This window comes from Penicillium longicatenatum (genome assembly GCF_028827895.1).
Source record: "Penicillium longicatenatum strain IBT 33135 chromosome Unknown contig_2_segment0_segment0, whole genome shotgun sequence".
Classification (NCBI taxonomy): domain Eukaryota; kingdom Fungi; phylum Ascomycota; class Eurotiomycetes; order Eurotiales; family Aspergillaceae; genus Penicillium; species Penicillium longicatenatum.
In genome coordinates, this window is record NW_026643120.1 from 517781 (window position 1) to 534002 (window position 16222).

The window sequence follows — 16222 nt, forward strand, 5'->3', positions numbered from 1 at the left end:
GGGGTTTCCGCAATTTTTTTAATGGATTTCATGGAGTCAGCAGCGTCCATGCAGGCTCAGCGTGGCAATTCTCTGCATATAAAAGCTCGCTCTGTATTCTGTATGGGCGGTTCAGTAGCCGAGTTACAGTACAAGTGTACGCCGCTGCCGATCGGAACAATTCAATCGATCCTGCATTAGCACGAACTGCAATTTGGTTCTGCATCAGACCATCTTCCCTGGTCGATGCTAGCCCGATCAGCGAATCATGGTCGACCTTCTAATGATACTTTCTTAGTCTTTCTTAGTCTCTCCAAGTACCTGAACCTAAACATCCTTCAATTTCTATAGAAAAAGTCCGCGCTCGGGGACCTGCCTAGATCCGGGAGTGCACACGCCATCTATGCCCACCCGATCTGAGTCTAATGTTGTGGTCGCTTCTCTGGGTTTCATGATTATATCCGAGCTCAGTGTTTCCAATGTAACATTATGGTGGGCGCACCCTTACGCATGATTGGGGAAAAAGTTGTCCTGGGGCGTCGATCCCGTGGACCACAACCGATCCATGGGTCACAACAGCCGATTAAATCCGACATGGGAATATTAAATAACCTGTCCATTGCTCACACATTCTGGATTCGGGGCCATTTGGTAACTAGTGTTCGGTTACAGTAGTTCGGTCACCTAGTACGCAAGCTAAAACAACGAGGCTGCGACTAAGCTGCAGGGCTACAAAGTTTTCACGACTAGATCCAACAGTGGATAACTTAATTAATTTAGCTTGCAACAACGGCGTAATCGCCCAGATCTAGTCATGCCACCTGCTTCTGTGTCTCACCCCGAGGCTTGTCTTATTTCTCAAATTTGCGACAGGAAGCACCTCGGGTAAAGAATGTAGAAGGCCATGTGGAAGGAATTTCTAGAAGGTTGAAAATCTTAGGAGGAAACGATAGCTAAGTAATACGTCATGAACACCTGGACTTGCAATCGTGTGGAAGCCCTAGATCCGCATTTGGCCAAACACTCTCGCGTGGTCATGCAACATGTACAGATCACAATGACAATAAAGAATAAAGCATAGATGAATCTATAAAACAGCGGCCCCATTTCTCCACATCCTGTGAATCATGTACCAAATAGATCACCTACGACCCCATGCCTGAGGACTGGTGAGACGTGCTTTTACGAGGATCTTAGCATCTCCTTCCAAGGTCAAGAAAATCTTTTCTGTTGAAGCTCCCCTTCTGGGTAAAGCGTCCTGCACGTCTCTCCGCGTCCAGCCTTACTTTTGGTTGGAATTTGGCTGAGTCGCCCCTACCTGTGTCCAATAACGGGATGGGTAGGCCCCACTTGTCGACAGAGTAGCCACCGAGAATGTGACTCTGGCAACCTGATTGGCTAGAGATTGGGGTAGGATGATCAGAGTGGCTACCGAAGTGGAGTCGGGAAGAATGAATTCACGGTTGAAAGATGTTCGTCGTGCGTGGTTAACTGCTCTCCGGGGGATTCGGAGGGGCCGCGATGTACGAAGACTCCACCCCTCGATAATAATATAGGCTCGACTTGCTCCTTTTTCATGCTTCTTTACGGCTCTAGGTCTTTCATTCATTCCCGGCCTGGTATATAATCGAAGGCTTCCCCCCTTTCATTTTGGAGCCCGTGCGAATCCTCGGTCGCCCCGTCTACCTTAATTGATCCTTCCTGGGTCGGAAAACCCCATCGGCGACTGCATAGAAAGTTTTGGGAAATCAATTCTCACGTGGAAACCCATTTTCGCCATGTCGACCGAATATTCTGAGAAAATGCAGGCTACGGAGCCGTACGCGGAGGAACAGCAGGGTGAACTGGTCAACGCCTCCGGTCATCGTCAGGAGGTCGATCGGAACTTCAGTCTCATCAGTCTTTGCGCTATCGCCGTCACGACTGGTAACACTTGGATCGCTCAGGGTGGTAGTGTGGTGACGGCATTGAGTAACGGTGGCCTGGCTGGATGTCTTTATGAATTGTACGGTCCACTTTCGCCTGTACCGCGTATACTTGACTAACTCCTTGTAGCATCGCCGTCTCGATTTGTTATTGGATGGTCGCCGCTTCTATTGCCGAGCTGGCATCTGGTATGCCCTCTGCCAGTGGTGTTTACCACTGGGCTTCTATCACTGCTGGCAAGCATGGTCGTATCTGCGGTTTCTTCGCCGGTTGGTGGAACTGTCTGGCTTGGATCCTGGGTGCCGCCTCCATGTCTTTGATCATGGCCCAGCAGCTTGTCTCCATGTATGCTTTGATGCATCCCGGCTTCCAGGTCCAGACCTGGAATACGTTCGTGACCTTTCTTATCTGTACCTGGGTGTGCTGCTGCATTGTTCTCTTCATGAACCGCTTCTTGCCATACATCGGTAACATCGGCATGTTTTTCATCCTTGCTGGTGTCTTCGTTACCATCATCGTTTGTGCCGTCATGCCTTACGTCAACGGTGTCGGATACAGGAGTGACGAGGCTATCTGGACAGAGTGGACCAACGAGACCGGCTACTCGCAGCAGGGCTTTGTCTTCGTCATGGGTATGCTGAACGGTGCTTACAGTGTCGGTACTCCCGACTGCTCTTCACACCTGGCCGAGGAGATTCCTCACCCTAGCCGCAACATCCCCAAGGCCGTGCTGGCTCAGATGGGTGTCGGATTCATCACCGGTCTCCTTTACATGATTGCCATCTTTTACTCCATCCAGAACCTCGACGACGTCGCCAACAGCAGCTACAACTTCCCTCTCGCCGAGATCTACTACCAGGCCACCGGATCTCGTGGCGGTGGTCTCGGTCTCCTGATTGTCGCCTTCATTCCGACCCTCATCACCGCAACCGGCTGCTACATCACCGCCGGCCGCACTTTGTGGACCATCTCCCGCGACCGTGCCACCCCCTTCCCGAACTGGCTCGGACACATCAACACCAAGTTCCACAACCCTTTCAACGCAACCCTCGTCTGTGGCTGCGTAGTCACCGTTCTCGCTTGCATCTACCTCGGTTCGACAACTGCCTTCAGCGCTTTCGTCGGATGTTTCGTCCAGCTATCCAGTCTTTCGTACTTCATGGCTATCTTCCCTCACATCCTTACCCGTCGCAGCTCGTTCGTGCCGGGTTTCTTCTTCATGAACAACACGATTGGCTTCGTTATCAACATCCTCTCTTGCATCTACATTCTCGCTTTCGTCGTCATCTTCTGTTTCCCCTACGCTCTGCCCGTTGCTGCTGCCTCGATGAACTACGCCAGTCTGATGACTGGTGGCTTGTCCATCTTTGTCGCGATCTGGTGGTTCGTTCGCCAAGGCGAATACGAGGGACCTAAGAATATTCCCCTGACCGACAAGGCTCTTATGGAGGATGCCCAGTAAGGCTGAAGGATTGATACCTAGAGAGGCATTCTGTTTTTTTTCATATACCACTTCGTTATCTCTCGCTATACCTATACTTCGTTTCTTGCTGATGATCTTGAATGACTGTCAGATGCATTTTTCTACATTTTCTTGACGTGACAATGTGATATCAATTCTCCTTTTGTATATCGTCCTAATTGTGCTGGGAATTTCAAGGTTATCTCGTGTATATCATGCATGCACTTATAATTATATATCTAGCTTTCTGGGATATCATCCCGAATAAAATATACTTCAAGCAGAGCAGAATTCCTTTGAAAAAATATATATAATGGCCACCTTACACTTTAACTTGACTCTCGTGGTTTTCTAGAGGCTTTTTGGGGGCAGAAACTTTGCTACAATAGCTCCTTTTGGAGAAGAATCCCAACAACTATAAGAAAAGAGGAATTGTCTCATAGTTGGAGGGTAGGGGGGGAGGTGGGTAGGTAACCTTGGAAGTCTACCAGCCCGCATCATTTGCAAATGATTTTATGTCAAATCTTTGTCTTGCCACTGTTTCAGCTGCCCCCCTGGGGCCTTCTATTTAAGTCAATGTAGTCTCCAGCTACTAAAGGGTGGCATATGGCTCAAGTAAAGAAAGTTCTGGGTGAGACTGATTCTTGTTCTTATTATATCAGTTGGCATTCAAATTATGCCAAAGGCGATGGCCATCGACTGTACTTCGTTTTCTAGTGGGCAAGCTTGCCATAATTGCACTGGATTCCACTCTTCTCATTATACCTACCACAAGACTCGGGGAGCTGTCAAACGTACACAGCATCTGAGTTTCGTGCTTCCTCTTGCAGCTCTTGCGGATACCATATCTCCTCTGCTCACCAATTACCTTCGCGTTCGATCTGTTAGTTAGTAGTGAAATCAAGGAGGCTATGTAGCCATGGGTGGCTATTCTTTTATAATTTCAGCAACCCGGCTGTTCTCATCAGTCCCTTCTAAGTTATGATCCATCGCTAAATGGCTTTCTATTTGAATAGCACACTGGAAAGTTATTCATGTTGAGATCCGCATCTCGTTTATCTTCAGACCTTAGAGTGAGTACGTGAAGTCGTGTAGTTTCACCTTGCAGTAGCCTCATAGGAAACTATTCGTAGGCTTTCCCCTGCCAGGTATGTCATCATATCTAAACGATATATATATCAATATATAAGTAGTTTTTTGTTGGAATTGTAGATTCTGCATGACACTGAAATTGATGAGCGAGGTATCCAGCTACCACTTCGTGGTGTTCATTATGTAACTTCCTTTCTCTCACCTCTTCGCGTCTACTGCTTTTCCTACTCTTTGATCCTCGTTCTCCCTGGAAGTCCGAGGAGATTTTACTATTTTGTATGAACATGAACCAGTTAAGATTCGAATTATATGTCTTCAAGATATGCCCGCAGACACCGTAGATCGCGGAGTGCTTCTCCCTGCGCCCTAGGCCGACATTGTCATGATGACACTTTTCCCTGTGGTCAAAGAGGGTGATCCCATCGAGTCCAACATTGCGAGGGTTCTAGTAGGGGCGCAGAAGCAAAAAAGCGCAGCTGAGACGTCGGATTTCGATGGCCCTGCCTAGACGACACTTGTAGATCAGTTCTCGTCGCTACATGCTGTAGACTGTGAATCGCTCAGATGATAGCAAGGAGTGCGGAATGCATCGGCACAGTGAGAGCTGGCTGTGAGGTCCAGAGGTCAGGTCAGATTAACTGGAATGACTCTTTTATAAGATATCAACGAGGGTAGCACATGCAATTAGAGTAGTTAATACCACATTTGCTTCAGATGAAATTTTCTTGTAAAATCATTCGTTAAGCTCGAAGAGAGCTGGTCTCTCCAGCAGATGAGATTCTGAAGGAGCTTTCTAGATCACCATGCGAAACGCCTTCATCGAATATAAGGGCCTGTTGCATGAATCTCTACCGCAAGAGCAACTGGGCTAGCGACACCTACCTTTCATGGTTCTTTCTCTGATCGTGCTGAATCGTGACAGAGTTCTCACCTCCACAAAGCTGGAAACAGGAAAGCCTCGAAGGCTCCCCTCCCGCAACAATTACCATTCTCGCAGCCATTTACTCTTGTTCAATTGAGGTAAGGCTCATTCCCAAACATGTCCATTTTGAGCGCGCATTTCTGACAAGACTCAAGTGCCCGTGTATATCTAGGGCAGCCTTCCCCCAAAGGCCGAGCCCCGCTTGATCGCAGTCTAGATAAAATCTTATTGAATTCAACATGGAATCCCACGCCAAACAAGGACGCTTTAATTTTACGACCACTTGACTGAACTTTCTCAACCATCGCCGATCACTAGGTCATGGGCCTTTGAAGGAAATATAAAAACCAGTAGAGCGCAGATCTTGGCGTTGATACAGACTGACGCGGCGCGGGAGGCTTCGACACACTGTATTAGGGCTATGAACGATCCATTTTGTTGCTTATCAACCTGTTTCTCTAAATGAGTGGCGGAAAATCTTAAAAGTAAATATCTGCGAGCTGCTTTTTCCTCCGCAGACGTGGTGAGCTTTGAAATTAACTTTTCTCTCTATACCTCGCCAGACTTGTTCTATATCAGGGACGATGAGAACCGAATATCCTTTGCTAGGGAGATGGATGATTTCAGTCGCTATAGAGGTATGACCTCAAGGTTGCCTCAATTTGACCCTCACATTTCTGCACATGGTTATTCTGGTTATGCGACCGCCCCTACGGCAGAGCTTCCTCGGCATTCTACTATTGTGAGCGTTGGACCTGTATTACACAGAGCATGGTACGGCCCACGCGGGTGGTCACTAAGAAAAAAGTTGATTGTCGTGGGCTGCATCGTGATTGTCATCGTCGGCGTTGTGGTTGGAGCTGTTGAAGGAGTGAATCTCAACAAGTACCCAGGCTACTCAAAACTCAGCTACACTCTTAATAAAGACACTACTAAGGAACTGAGTCTTTTGAAAACTTTGTTTACTAATCGGTAACCGACACTACCGATGGCTTCGTGGAGTGGGTTCTTGCTATGTCATTGAAGTTTGAGTCGAGCTTGACGGATCATAATGATGGATTCATCAACAGCCCCTTAAATGAATCTGACTTATAGTTGACCGACCCAGATAATAGGGCCGGAGCATGGTGATATCGATGTGATGGCATCAAACAACAGAGGCACGCGTGGCGATGCGATGACCTTACATACTTCTAAGAATTGCAAGATGAACACCAAGCGCAAGAGAACCGGAACTGCAAAATACACAAACTGCCTTGTAACAGCCAATTGTAACGCTGGCTGCGGCGTTGAAGGGAAGATATCAACATATGGAGAGGCTTTTAACAACAATGGTGGCGGAGTAAGTATCAACCCTTTGCACTCAGCGGGGAAAATAACCAGTGACTGAGCTGCCTTTGGTTAGGTATACGCGATGGAGCTCCGAGACGATAAACCAATGACATCTCCAACTCGAGCAATACGCCTGATCCCTCCTCATGGGGGGGGGAAGGGGGGGCTTTGGCTGATTTCCCGAACACACATTGTGACATCGGTTCTCATTTTTAAAACCAGAGTGTTATCGCAAACATCGATATCTGTGGTGGTTTGGCTGAAGCTTGTATTACACGGACCTATATCACTGTCCTGGAACATGCACAGAATGGGCCGCGGAGAATGGAGCCAGCTTTACGAATGCTTATTGGCAGTTTAACAGTTTCGAAGTGTACCAAGTGTGATGATTTAGTCTTTATACCCCTGCAGTGTTCATTCGTCCCGATAAAAAAGTGATTTCACCAGACGATTACTGATGTCCGCTCATCCTCAGTCTCTTGTTGATGACGTTTGATTCCGAGTACTTTGCTCTCGGACGCATGGACCGTGCCCAGGGATCGAGTGCCATTGTTGGGCGAACTTCGTCTGTTTGCATTCTATCCCATGACGCCATGTTTGCCAGAGAGAATGAGGCTTGTGCACAACAAACCCTCCCTTGTCAGGGCCCAATATCGAACATGTCTGTTCCTGAATCCCCCACTGCATATATGGCCGGGATCCGAATTTTCCGAGTGGCCAATCACAGGGTCGGAAGAGGTCGCGGGCATGAACCAACGGCCCCCATTAGTGGAGCTGCTGTCGATCCGGTGATTGGTGGAGCGCCATGTCACCAAAACAGGGCGGTCTAAAAAAAATCCACATAAGGATGCATTGTTGCCGGTTGTCCGTGACGTAGAAGGGTTTGATATGCTACCAGATGCGCCCTATCCGTAGGTTGGCGCAGGAGGATATCAAAGGTGTAAAACCTTGATCTTACTCAGCCAGATGGCTTTGGTACCGATTCTTCCCGACGCGACTACATCATCATATCGAAAACCCCCCTCATTTTGTAGAACGGAAGCATATGAGAAGATGAAATATAGAACAATGAACATCGATAGATCCTGTAGCGGAAGCTCAGTGCGTCACGGTTGACCGGGCGATGAGGCCGGACATAAAGTGGTTCCCCGTGTCCTGCCGAGGACGCAGCCGGATTGGTCCGAAATTTCTGCGGGTTCGGACCCATCCCTTTCAAAACCTTTTCCTCCTTTCCTCTTCTTCTCTGGAAAGCTTCAATTGACCCTTCTCCTCTCCATATATCCCTCCGGGTTTAACGCACATCAAAATGGCCTCCGTTCCCGCCGCCGTCAAGGCTCCTGCCAACCCCACAGGTATCGACCTGTACTCCCGTTTCGCCTTCGCTGGCGCGATGTGCTGTGCCATCACCCACGGTGCTGCCACTCCCCTTGATGTGTAGGTCGAATCTAGAATCGCGCGACACCGATCGAGTTTTTCGCTGACGACATCTCTACAGCGTCAAGACCCGCATGCAGCTTGACCCCGTCACCTACAACCGCGGTATGATCGGTGGTTTCCGCCAGGTCGTCCAGAACGAGGGTGCCGGTGCTCTCCTCACTGGTTTCGGTCCCACCGCCGCTGGTTACTTCATCCAGGGTGCCCTCAAGTTCGGTGGTTACGAGTTCTTCAAGCAGCAGTCCGTCAACTACCTTGGCCTCGAGTCTGCCACCAACAACCGCACCGCTGTCTACCTCGCTTCCTCGGCCGCCGCTGAGTTCGTCGCTGACATCGGTCTCTGCCCCCTTGAGGCCACCCGTATCCGTCTGGTCTCCCAGCCCACCTTCGCTACCGGTCTCATGAGCGGTTTCTCCAAGATCCTCAAGGAGGAGGGTATCGGCGCTTTCTACTCCGGATTCGGACCCATTCTGTTCAAGCAGTAAGTGACAGACCATAAATATTGTGCACGCGCGTCACCTATAGTTCCTATCCACTAACGCAATGAATCCAGGGTTCCTTACACTATGGCCAAGTTCGTTGTCTTCGAGAAGGTCTCCGAGGCCATCTACAAGTCCGTGGGTGACAAGGACGCCCTCTCCAACGGTACCAAGACCGGTATCAACCTTGGTTCCGGTCTGATTGCCGGTCTCGCCGCCGCCGCCGTTTCCCAGCCCGCCGACACCATGCTCTCCAAGATCAACAAGACCCCCGGTCTTGCCGGTGAGGGTACCGTCTCTCGTCTCGTGAAGATCGCCAAGGAGCTCGGTATCCGTGGCTCTTACTCTGGTATTGGTGCCCGTCTTGTCATGGTCGGTTCCATCACTGCCGGTCAGTTCGCCATCTACGGTGACATCAAGCGCATGATCGGTGCCACTGGTGGTGTTGAGATCGGCAAATAGAGGACTCCCATGTTGTTGATGCAGGAGGATAATAGAGATAACCCTTAGATTTTTGCTTAAAGCCTTGTCCATCCCTCCATCCCGATGTACAATACTTCGTCTCGTTTTCCTTCAAGAACAGCCACGGTTTCTTTTGTTTCATCAGATTTATTCGTAATTCTTTTTGTTTTACTACATTACTGAATATTCATACCTTGAGAGAGAACTAGTCTTTCCCGTTGTAGAGCCAAGATGTCTACGTGAAAGCTATGCATGCGAGGGTCTTCTACGTATTTGCTAAACTTGGTAATAATCAAGCATCACGTTCCCATCAATTTATTTATGGCCTACGACCACATTGGAAATTGTTCAAAACACATAGCGGAAGTTTGGATTCTATCATAATGTCAGTATCAACTTGGCCCAGAGAATCATTGCTCAACCTTACCTCGAAATCAGTCAAGTCAGCCAGCTCGTCTGCTTGTGAGATTCCCTCTACACCTTCATTACTGGCAGTCGCATCTCGCATCTTGTTTCTGGAAATAAGAAGCATTCGAAGACAAAGCGCAAGTACAGCCTGAGCAGCTGCACATGAAACGATCACTTTACAGCCAGTCTGATATATAGGTGCTTCTTTCGCCAAGAAAGCATGGGGGCCAATGATATTTCCAGCACAGTAAGCTAGAAAGACCAAGGCAACACCCGTACTGCGTTTCGTATAGCCTCCCAGATTAGTAGCAGGCATCTGCAATGCTAGAACCAAAGAGCAGACATAAGCCCCACAAATATAGTAACCAAACAACACACCCACCTTGTGGGTCTCATGGTTCATATTCCACAGTAGACAAGTACCAATAATCGTCGGCATTATGTAAAGAAACATGACGATTGTGCGAAAGTTACGAAAGCGCGAGGCGAGAAAAGTTCCGCTCAAGATATAAAAGATCTGGAAACCGCCCATTGGAATTGCCAGTGCAACTGTGGTGAGAGCATCATCCGTCAGACCTTTGATGATGAGCTTGCTGAAGTTGGCAATACCACCGTTTATGATCTCATTGAGTAGAGTAAACAGGAACAGAATCCACACTTGAGGATCGACTAGTGCTTCTCTGATTTGATACCATTTGATCTTGTGGTTGATCACTCCCGTTCGGCCAAGTCGACTGCGGCCAATCAAAAGAGCCTTGTCTTCAATATTGAAGCGTTTGGCTGAGACGACGTCGTCAGGAAGAAAGACATACATCAAAATGCCCCAGCAAACCGTGATTCCGCCGAGAATAAGATAGATAGCTCGCCAGACTGCAATCGTCTTGATTTGTCCGATTCCAAATGTCAGGACGCCGCCAATCACGGCCCCGAGTCCATTGCAGCTGTAGAAGACACCAGCTCGGAAGGGCTGCTGGGAGCGCGTATACCACATACCCACGATCATCATGAAGCAGGGCGTGATTGGTGCTTCAAAGATGCCAAGGAGGAAACGGCAAATGCCCATACCGGTGAATGAAGTACAAGCAGCGGTGATCATGAGCATTGCACCCCACGCGATGACGTTGCCCGAGACGACTTTGCCTAGTCTGGTCTTCTGTGCGAGAATATTCCAGGGGTATTCTGCAAATAGGTAGGCAAAGTAGAAAATGCTTGCTAACCAGCTGTACTCGTTACTTGTCATGTGGGTCGATGATAGCAGATCGAAAACGGCAGAGTAGCCTAATGCCGACTTGTCTATGTATTGCAGCGTATAGGTACCGGCAAGTAAAGGTAGAAGCACAAGATCCACTCTGCGAACGAGAGCCTTATTGCGTGATTCGTCATCCAAAAGGACCTGGATAGCTTCGTTGTTGTAGCCATGCTGGTGGAGAAAGACCTCGCCCTCGTCAAGATCGGTGATGATCCCAACTTGAACATCTTTCTCGTCAGTTTGCGTGATAGACGCAGCTTTTGTATCTTCTTTCATGGCTATGAATTCAATTTGGAATTATTAATGTAAATATTTTTTTTAAAAAAAAACAGAGAAACTGAACTTCCGGCAGGAGACCTCCTTTATGAAAGGAGGCGGCCACTGCCCGCTATCTCTCAGATTCTCACTTCCCCAAGACCCCAACTTCCAAAACTGGTCAATTCACGCGGAGCGCATCCTCGCTCGGAAACTGTCCGAAAGCTGATACCTCCACGAGATAAAGTGATAAACCTATCGCTCCTATCTATTCAGATAACCCGCGTCTCCACTTCTATCGATTCCCCCGCACGGAACTACTTTTGAGCACCGGAGAGAACCGCGCACTTTATTATAACACGGCATACCAGCATTGGTTTACCTTCTGCTGTTGAAAGATACGCAAGTTCTTGATCACAATGGTAGACTCTAGCCCGCCTTCTGTTACTCTCCGCCAGGGACATGTCATTGGGACCCGAAAGGAGGAGACAACCCCGCAGCCCGTGGACGCGTTCCTGGGCGTTCCGTATGCCCTACCCCCCATGGGAGAAAGACGCTTCAAGCCCGCAGAAAAGGTCAATGCCTCTCGCGATACCATCGATGCGTCGAAGTTTGGTCCCGCAGCACCAGGAAAGCCATTGCTGGCCAATGGTCCAAAACTAGAGCAAAGCGAAGATTGTCTAACTGCCAATATCTTTCGGCCTGCTGGGACTACTGATTCGGATAAGCTGCCGGTTGCAATTTATGTGCATGGCGGTGCTTTCAATCGTGGGGCGGCGTCGATGCACAATACTGCGTCTATGGTCGCTTGGTCCGAGTCTCCATTCATTGGCGTCAGTTTCGGATACCGCATCGGAGCATTGGGATTCTTGCCATCCACCCTCTCCAAGAAGGAAGGTATACTGAACCTTGGGCTGCGTGATCAAGTGCTTTTGTTCGAATGGGTGCAGGAGAACATTGGCAAGTTTGGAGGTGATGCTGGGAATGTCACACTGTTCGGTCTATCAGCAGGAGCCCACTCGGTGAGGTACTTGCAGAGCTCACGTTTTATGCTAGACTAACGAAATCCCAGATTGGCCATCATATATTGAATTACAATGATCATTCCCCACCTCTGTTCCATCGCGCCATCATAGAATCCGGCTCGGCAACATCTCGCGCCGTCCGTCCCTACAATGCGACAGTTCACGAGAGCCAATTTCAAGATTTCCTTAGAGCAGCTGGTTGCCCATCTAACCTTCCCGAAGACGAAATCTTCCCCTTCCTTCGCTCCCTCCCGAGTTCAACCGTCACCGACGCGCAAACAAAAGTATTCGATAAGTACAACCCTTCGCTCCGGTGGGCCTTCCAGCCAGTAATCGACGACGACCTCATCGCCCGAAAGCCACTGGACGCATGGAACTCGAAGCTATGGAACAAAGTCCCAATTATGACGGGATACAACAGTAACGAGGGAACGTATTACGTCGACAAAAAAATGTCCAACCCAGCCCAATTTCGTAATTTCTGGAAGAACCTCCTACCAGAACTCTCTTCTACCGATCTGGACACAATCGATCGTCTCTACCCTGACCCCAGCTGTGATCCCAGTTCGCCGTATGTGGAAACTAGGACTGGATATGGTCTCGGACCACAATATAAACGAATCGAGGCTGCGTATGGACACTATGCATACGTTGCACCTGTTCGCCAAACGGCGCAGTTTGCCTCGTCCCAGGGCATGCCGGTTTACCTATACAATTGGGCATTTCCCAAGACCGTTGTTGGTCGGGCAAACCATGGGGAGAATATGGCCTATGAGACCTTTGATAGTGCCATCACAGGGATATCAGAGTCGCAGAAAGAGCTATCGGGTACCCTCCATGCGTATGTGACTAGCTTTATTACGAAGGGCGATCCGAATGCTATCTCGGGTCGTTATGGGAGCCGGCCAGAGTGGAAGACTTATGATCCGAGTGATGCACATGTCTTGATTTTCGGGCAGGGAAATGAGGAGCTTATCGGGGGCGATACTGCCCCTGCTGCTAAGTTTGTGAAGGATGAATGGGCGAGAGAAGAAACGGAGTTTTGGTGGTCGAAGGTTCCGATCTCTCAGCTTGCTTGAGATAGAAAGCTTAAAATCCGCAATTCTAGACTGCATAACTAGATAGATGTCGGGCACAATTGAATTATTTTGCCAGAATTCGTTTACCTTGGATTGTCGAAATATATTCTATCTTTTAATCATGATAAAAATGGATTAGAGTTAGTTGAGCAACTAGTAAGCTATTTAAGGACCTATTCTATCGAACTCGACAAATAACCACAATACGCTCGACAATAATTCACAGCGATAGAGTGTATCAATAGTCACCATTTGGGGGGGGGGGGGGGGAGTGCGATTAATCTCACTGATGCTTTTTGTCATCTGCGGCAACCATGGTGGAAGCAACTCTGGCAAATATTGATTGGGAAGCCCATGATACAGGCCAGGCAAAATCGATATCTTGGTGATCCTCACCTGACAGCAGTTGATCAATGACCGCGATGAAAGTATAAGCGCCGATACCGGTGAAAATATGCCACCTATCCATAGAATCAAATTTAGTCCACCAACAATCCGAAAGGTACATATACTCGGCACAACTTACCATCCATGAAGCTCCAGTAGCCATGCCCAGGGAAGCCCAATCGCCGCTCGTGTACTCCTGAGTAATCCGCATACCCACCCGTCCACCAGCCAGACGAGATATCCAAGATGAAAGATGACTTATGAAAAATTAGTTTCGCTGGCCACAAAAGTATCAAATATTAACGTATTGACTCACCAGCCCCGAATACGACCATACCCCAAATCTGTCGGCGAGCGATTGAGTTCTTGGCGGTGCGTTGTTTGAGCAGCTGGACTGTTCGGATACCAATGACAGCGATGCTGCTAACAAAGAAAGACGCGTGTAAAATCAGCTCATCAGTTGTAACGTGGTAGATCACAAGTAGCGCGAGAGCCAAGTAAACAAGTAGGCCTGTAACAAACGAGCCTTTGCGATCGGCGTTCACTGTCAACACGCGATGAACCAGTGGCGTGGTTGTGAAAAGCATGGACAAGTCATCCAACATCTGGGTGTGGTATTGGAGACTGATGTGAAAGGTCGCGGAGCAAACTCCGACGGCCATCAGGCCCCAGTAAGGAAGGGCGCGAGAGAAACCAAGCTGGCGCTTTTGCTGTAATTGGCGGAGACCATAAATTGCATAGAAGACTAAATGGCCGCGTTAGAGCTCACACCCACCCCTCGGATCCCGCTGCTTACTGTAGCATAAGTTGGTCAAGCTGTTGATGAATTCAGCGACATATATGGACACAATGTAATCCTACAAATGACGGCAATTACAGTCAGCTACGTGGATCATGAGCCGTGGCGGGGGCGCTACCTCCTCGCAGAAGCTAGTCCATGTTAGTTGCATATCCATATGTGTCTCAAGGTGACTGACTTGGATTTGGAGCTTGGTGAGCCCCAAAATGCATGGCCAGGGGCATTGGCGTTCATCATGGTTAGTTTTTGTGATAATTTGAAAATTGAAAGTATAGTTATGGGCGCACAAAAGTATGTGAAGAGAGATAAAGAGCGGCCTAGTCGGGCGTTATGTAACAAAGATGCTGCCTCAGATGACAGAGGGGGCTGACAAAGCAGTAACAGGCAACAGGCAATGATCAAGAAATGCTGCAAAGTTTCTGGTCTAATAACATCACTAGTTGAAGATCCTCATTGTCGGAGACCAGGTGCGAAAGCTGGTGGCACTGTCATGATGATAGCATTGCTTCGAGGTTCTGTTCCCGCTTCAGGTTTCCACCTCCCGATGTCTTTCCTCGTGCATCGCTTTCCTGACAAAAGCCACATTTCTATAGGTCACTGTCTTCATGCAACTGTTTGATGAGAAAAATGGTTTCTATTGCAGCATGGGGCATGCTCGGACAAGCAGATGACGGCGCGCTCCAAAGTACAGACCTCAAAAGAAGAGTATGTTGTTGAAACTTTGGTTATTTCCCGTCTTCGCTTGATATACCTCTAAGGACTCTGGATCCATCATCCCCATTCAGGCTATATTGTTTGCAATCACCATTGTGCCCTAGAGTTGGGGTGGTTCAATATCCGCGACTCCTGAAAGACTTGGTGCGACTTATAGTTGGCTTGTTAGCTCTAGCCATTCTAGCTACGTTCCTCGCATCTGTAACGCGTAACGTAAGCTTGTGCTTTCTTTTCTGATCCATTATTCTCCCAGTAGAATCTATCTAACGCAGTCGCAACAGCGGGAACATAACAGCTTGTGCCGTAGTCGATCCTGACTATCTCATTCGATCCGGGCACGATTTCATCAGCAGACCATTGTGGGCTACCAATAATTCTCAAATATAGAAAAGATTGCTTTCTTGCCACAGAGTCCGCGCAAGGCACCAGAGGCATTCTCGTTAGGGCCTGCTTGTCGTCCACCGGGTTGCCTTGAACTTCTTGAAAACTGCGCGATTCCGTATTCACGCCGTGAAATCCTCCTCCTGAACAGACATAAGGAAGCTCGTTTCCTTAGGAGGCTTCGTTTAGGGGACTGAGCTTACTGATTCCTTGTGCGACCTCGTGTGCTCCAAGACTATCGTCAATGTCGGCTTTTTGACCCAATTTCAATCTTCTTCTGAAAATGCTTCTTGAGCCACAGCGACAGAAAAGGGTGTGTTCAGAGAAATTTCAACTTACAATCGAGGACATACATTCTGCGACAGTTTGCCTCTTTGCCTCTTGAACTGGTTTGTTTCTTCAAGAGTCATCGAGCACTAGAGGCTCGTATCAATGATTTTCATTTCGTTCGTGTTGCTGATCATGACCAGTAACGAAATGGAACTAAGAGAAAACAGGTCACGTCCTGGCTCGAGCTTTGAGGTTTGTTATCCGAATCGAAATCCCATAGAATCCTATATTGGGGACGAACATGACAGCCGTGATGTCGAAATAGGTGGAATGCCAGTAGCCAGCATACTTTGAAAGCGAAAATATCGAATGTGGGGACGGCCAACAATTGCCGAGGGCCCTGCACTTGTCAAAGTAAACGTATACGTGCGGTAAATAATTAAAATCAAAGCACCTTTCAATCAAGGTCAGACTCCTTGACGTATCGTATCGGCCATGCTTGCGAAAATAGTTGATATCCTTCTGGAGCTGCTTATCTCAATCGGGAGCTTCTCGATGTCTTCCTGG

At 48.5% G+C, this 16222-nt stretch overlaps 6 protein-coding genes across 6 annotated transcripts; 4 read left to right on the top strand and 2 right to left on the bottom strand.

Moving 5' to 3' along the window:
- Positions 1 to 1757: 1757 nt before the first annotated feature.
- Positions 1758 to 3367, top strand: N7484_002714 (uncharacterized protein; the record flags this gene model as incomplete). Its single annotated transcript, XM_057113134.1, has 2 exons — positions 1758 to 1984; positions 2035 to 3367. 2 exons carry the CDS (start codon positions 1758 to 1760, stop codon positions 3365 to 3367), a joined length of 1560 nt encoding a protein of 519 aa, XP_056973274.1.
- Positions 3368 to 6021: 2654 nt separating this feature from the next.
- Positions 6022 to 7074, top strand: N7484_002715 (uncharacterized protein; the record flags this gene model as incomplete). The annotated part of the gene is made up of 3 exons (XM_057113135.1): positions 6022 to 6325; positions 6497 to 6723; positions 6787 to 7074. 3 exons carry the CDS (start codon positions 6022 to 6024, stop codon positions 7072 to 7074), a joined length of 819 nt encoding a protein of 272 aa, XP_056973275.1.
- Positions 7075 to 7960: 886 nt separating this feature from the next.
- Positions 7961 to 9088, top strand: N7484_002716 (putative mitochondrial phosphate carrier protein (Mir1); the record flags this gene model as incomplete). Its single annotated transcript, XM_057113136.1, has 3 exons — positions 7961 to 8147; positions 8209 to 8628; positions 8701 to 9088. Exons 1-3 carry the CDS (start codon positions 8020 to 8022, stop codon positions 9086 to 9088), a joined length of 936 nt encoding a protein of 311 aa, XP_056973276.1. The 5' UTR covers positions 7961 to 8019.
- Positions 9089 to 9436: 348 nt separating this feature from the next.
- N7484_002717 (putative MFS transporter) lies at positions 9437 to 11021 on the bottom strand (the record flags this gene model as incomplete). The annotated part of the gene is made up of 2 exons (XM_057113137.1): positions 9437 to 9463; positions 9516 to 11021. 2 exons carry the CDS (start codon positions 11019 to 11021, stop codon positions 9437 to 9439), a joined length of 1533 nt encoding a protein of 510 aa, XP_056973277.1.
- Positions 11022 to 11419: 398 nt separating this feature from the next.
- On the top strand, positions 11420 to 13104 carry N7484_002718 (putative extracellular lipase; the record flags this gene model as incomplete). Its single annotated transcript, XM_057113138.1, has 2 exons — positions 11420 to 12022; positions 12073 to 13104. The coding sequence occupies 2 exons, from the start codon at positions 11420 to 11422 to the stop codon at positions 13102 to 13104; spliced, it is 1635 nt and encodes a 544-aa protein (XP_056973278.1).
- Positions 13105 to 13387: 283 nt separating this feature from the next.
- N7484_002719 (ceramidase) lies at positions 13388 to 14527 on the bottom strand (the record flags this gene model as incomplete). The annotated part of the gene is made up of 6 exons (XM_057113139.1): positions 13388 to 13565; positions 13631 to 13748; positions 13808 to 14236; positions 14288 to 14348; positions 14409 to 14421; positions 14469 to 14527. 6 exons carry the CDS (start codon positions 14525 to 14527, stop codon positions 13388 to 13390), a joined length of 858 nt encoding a protein of 285 aa, XP_056973279.1.
- Positions 14528 to 16222: the final 1695 nt, after the last annotated feature.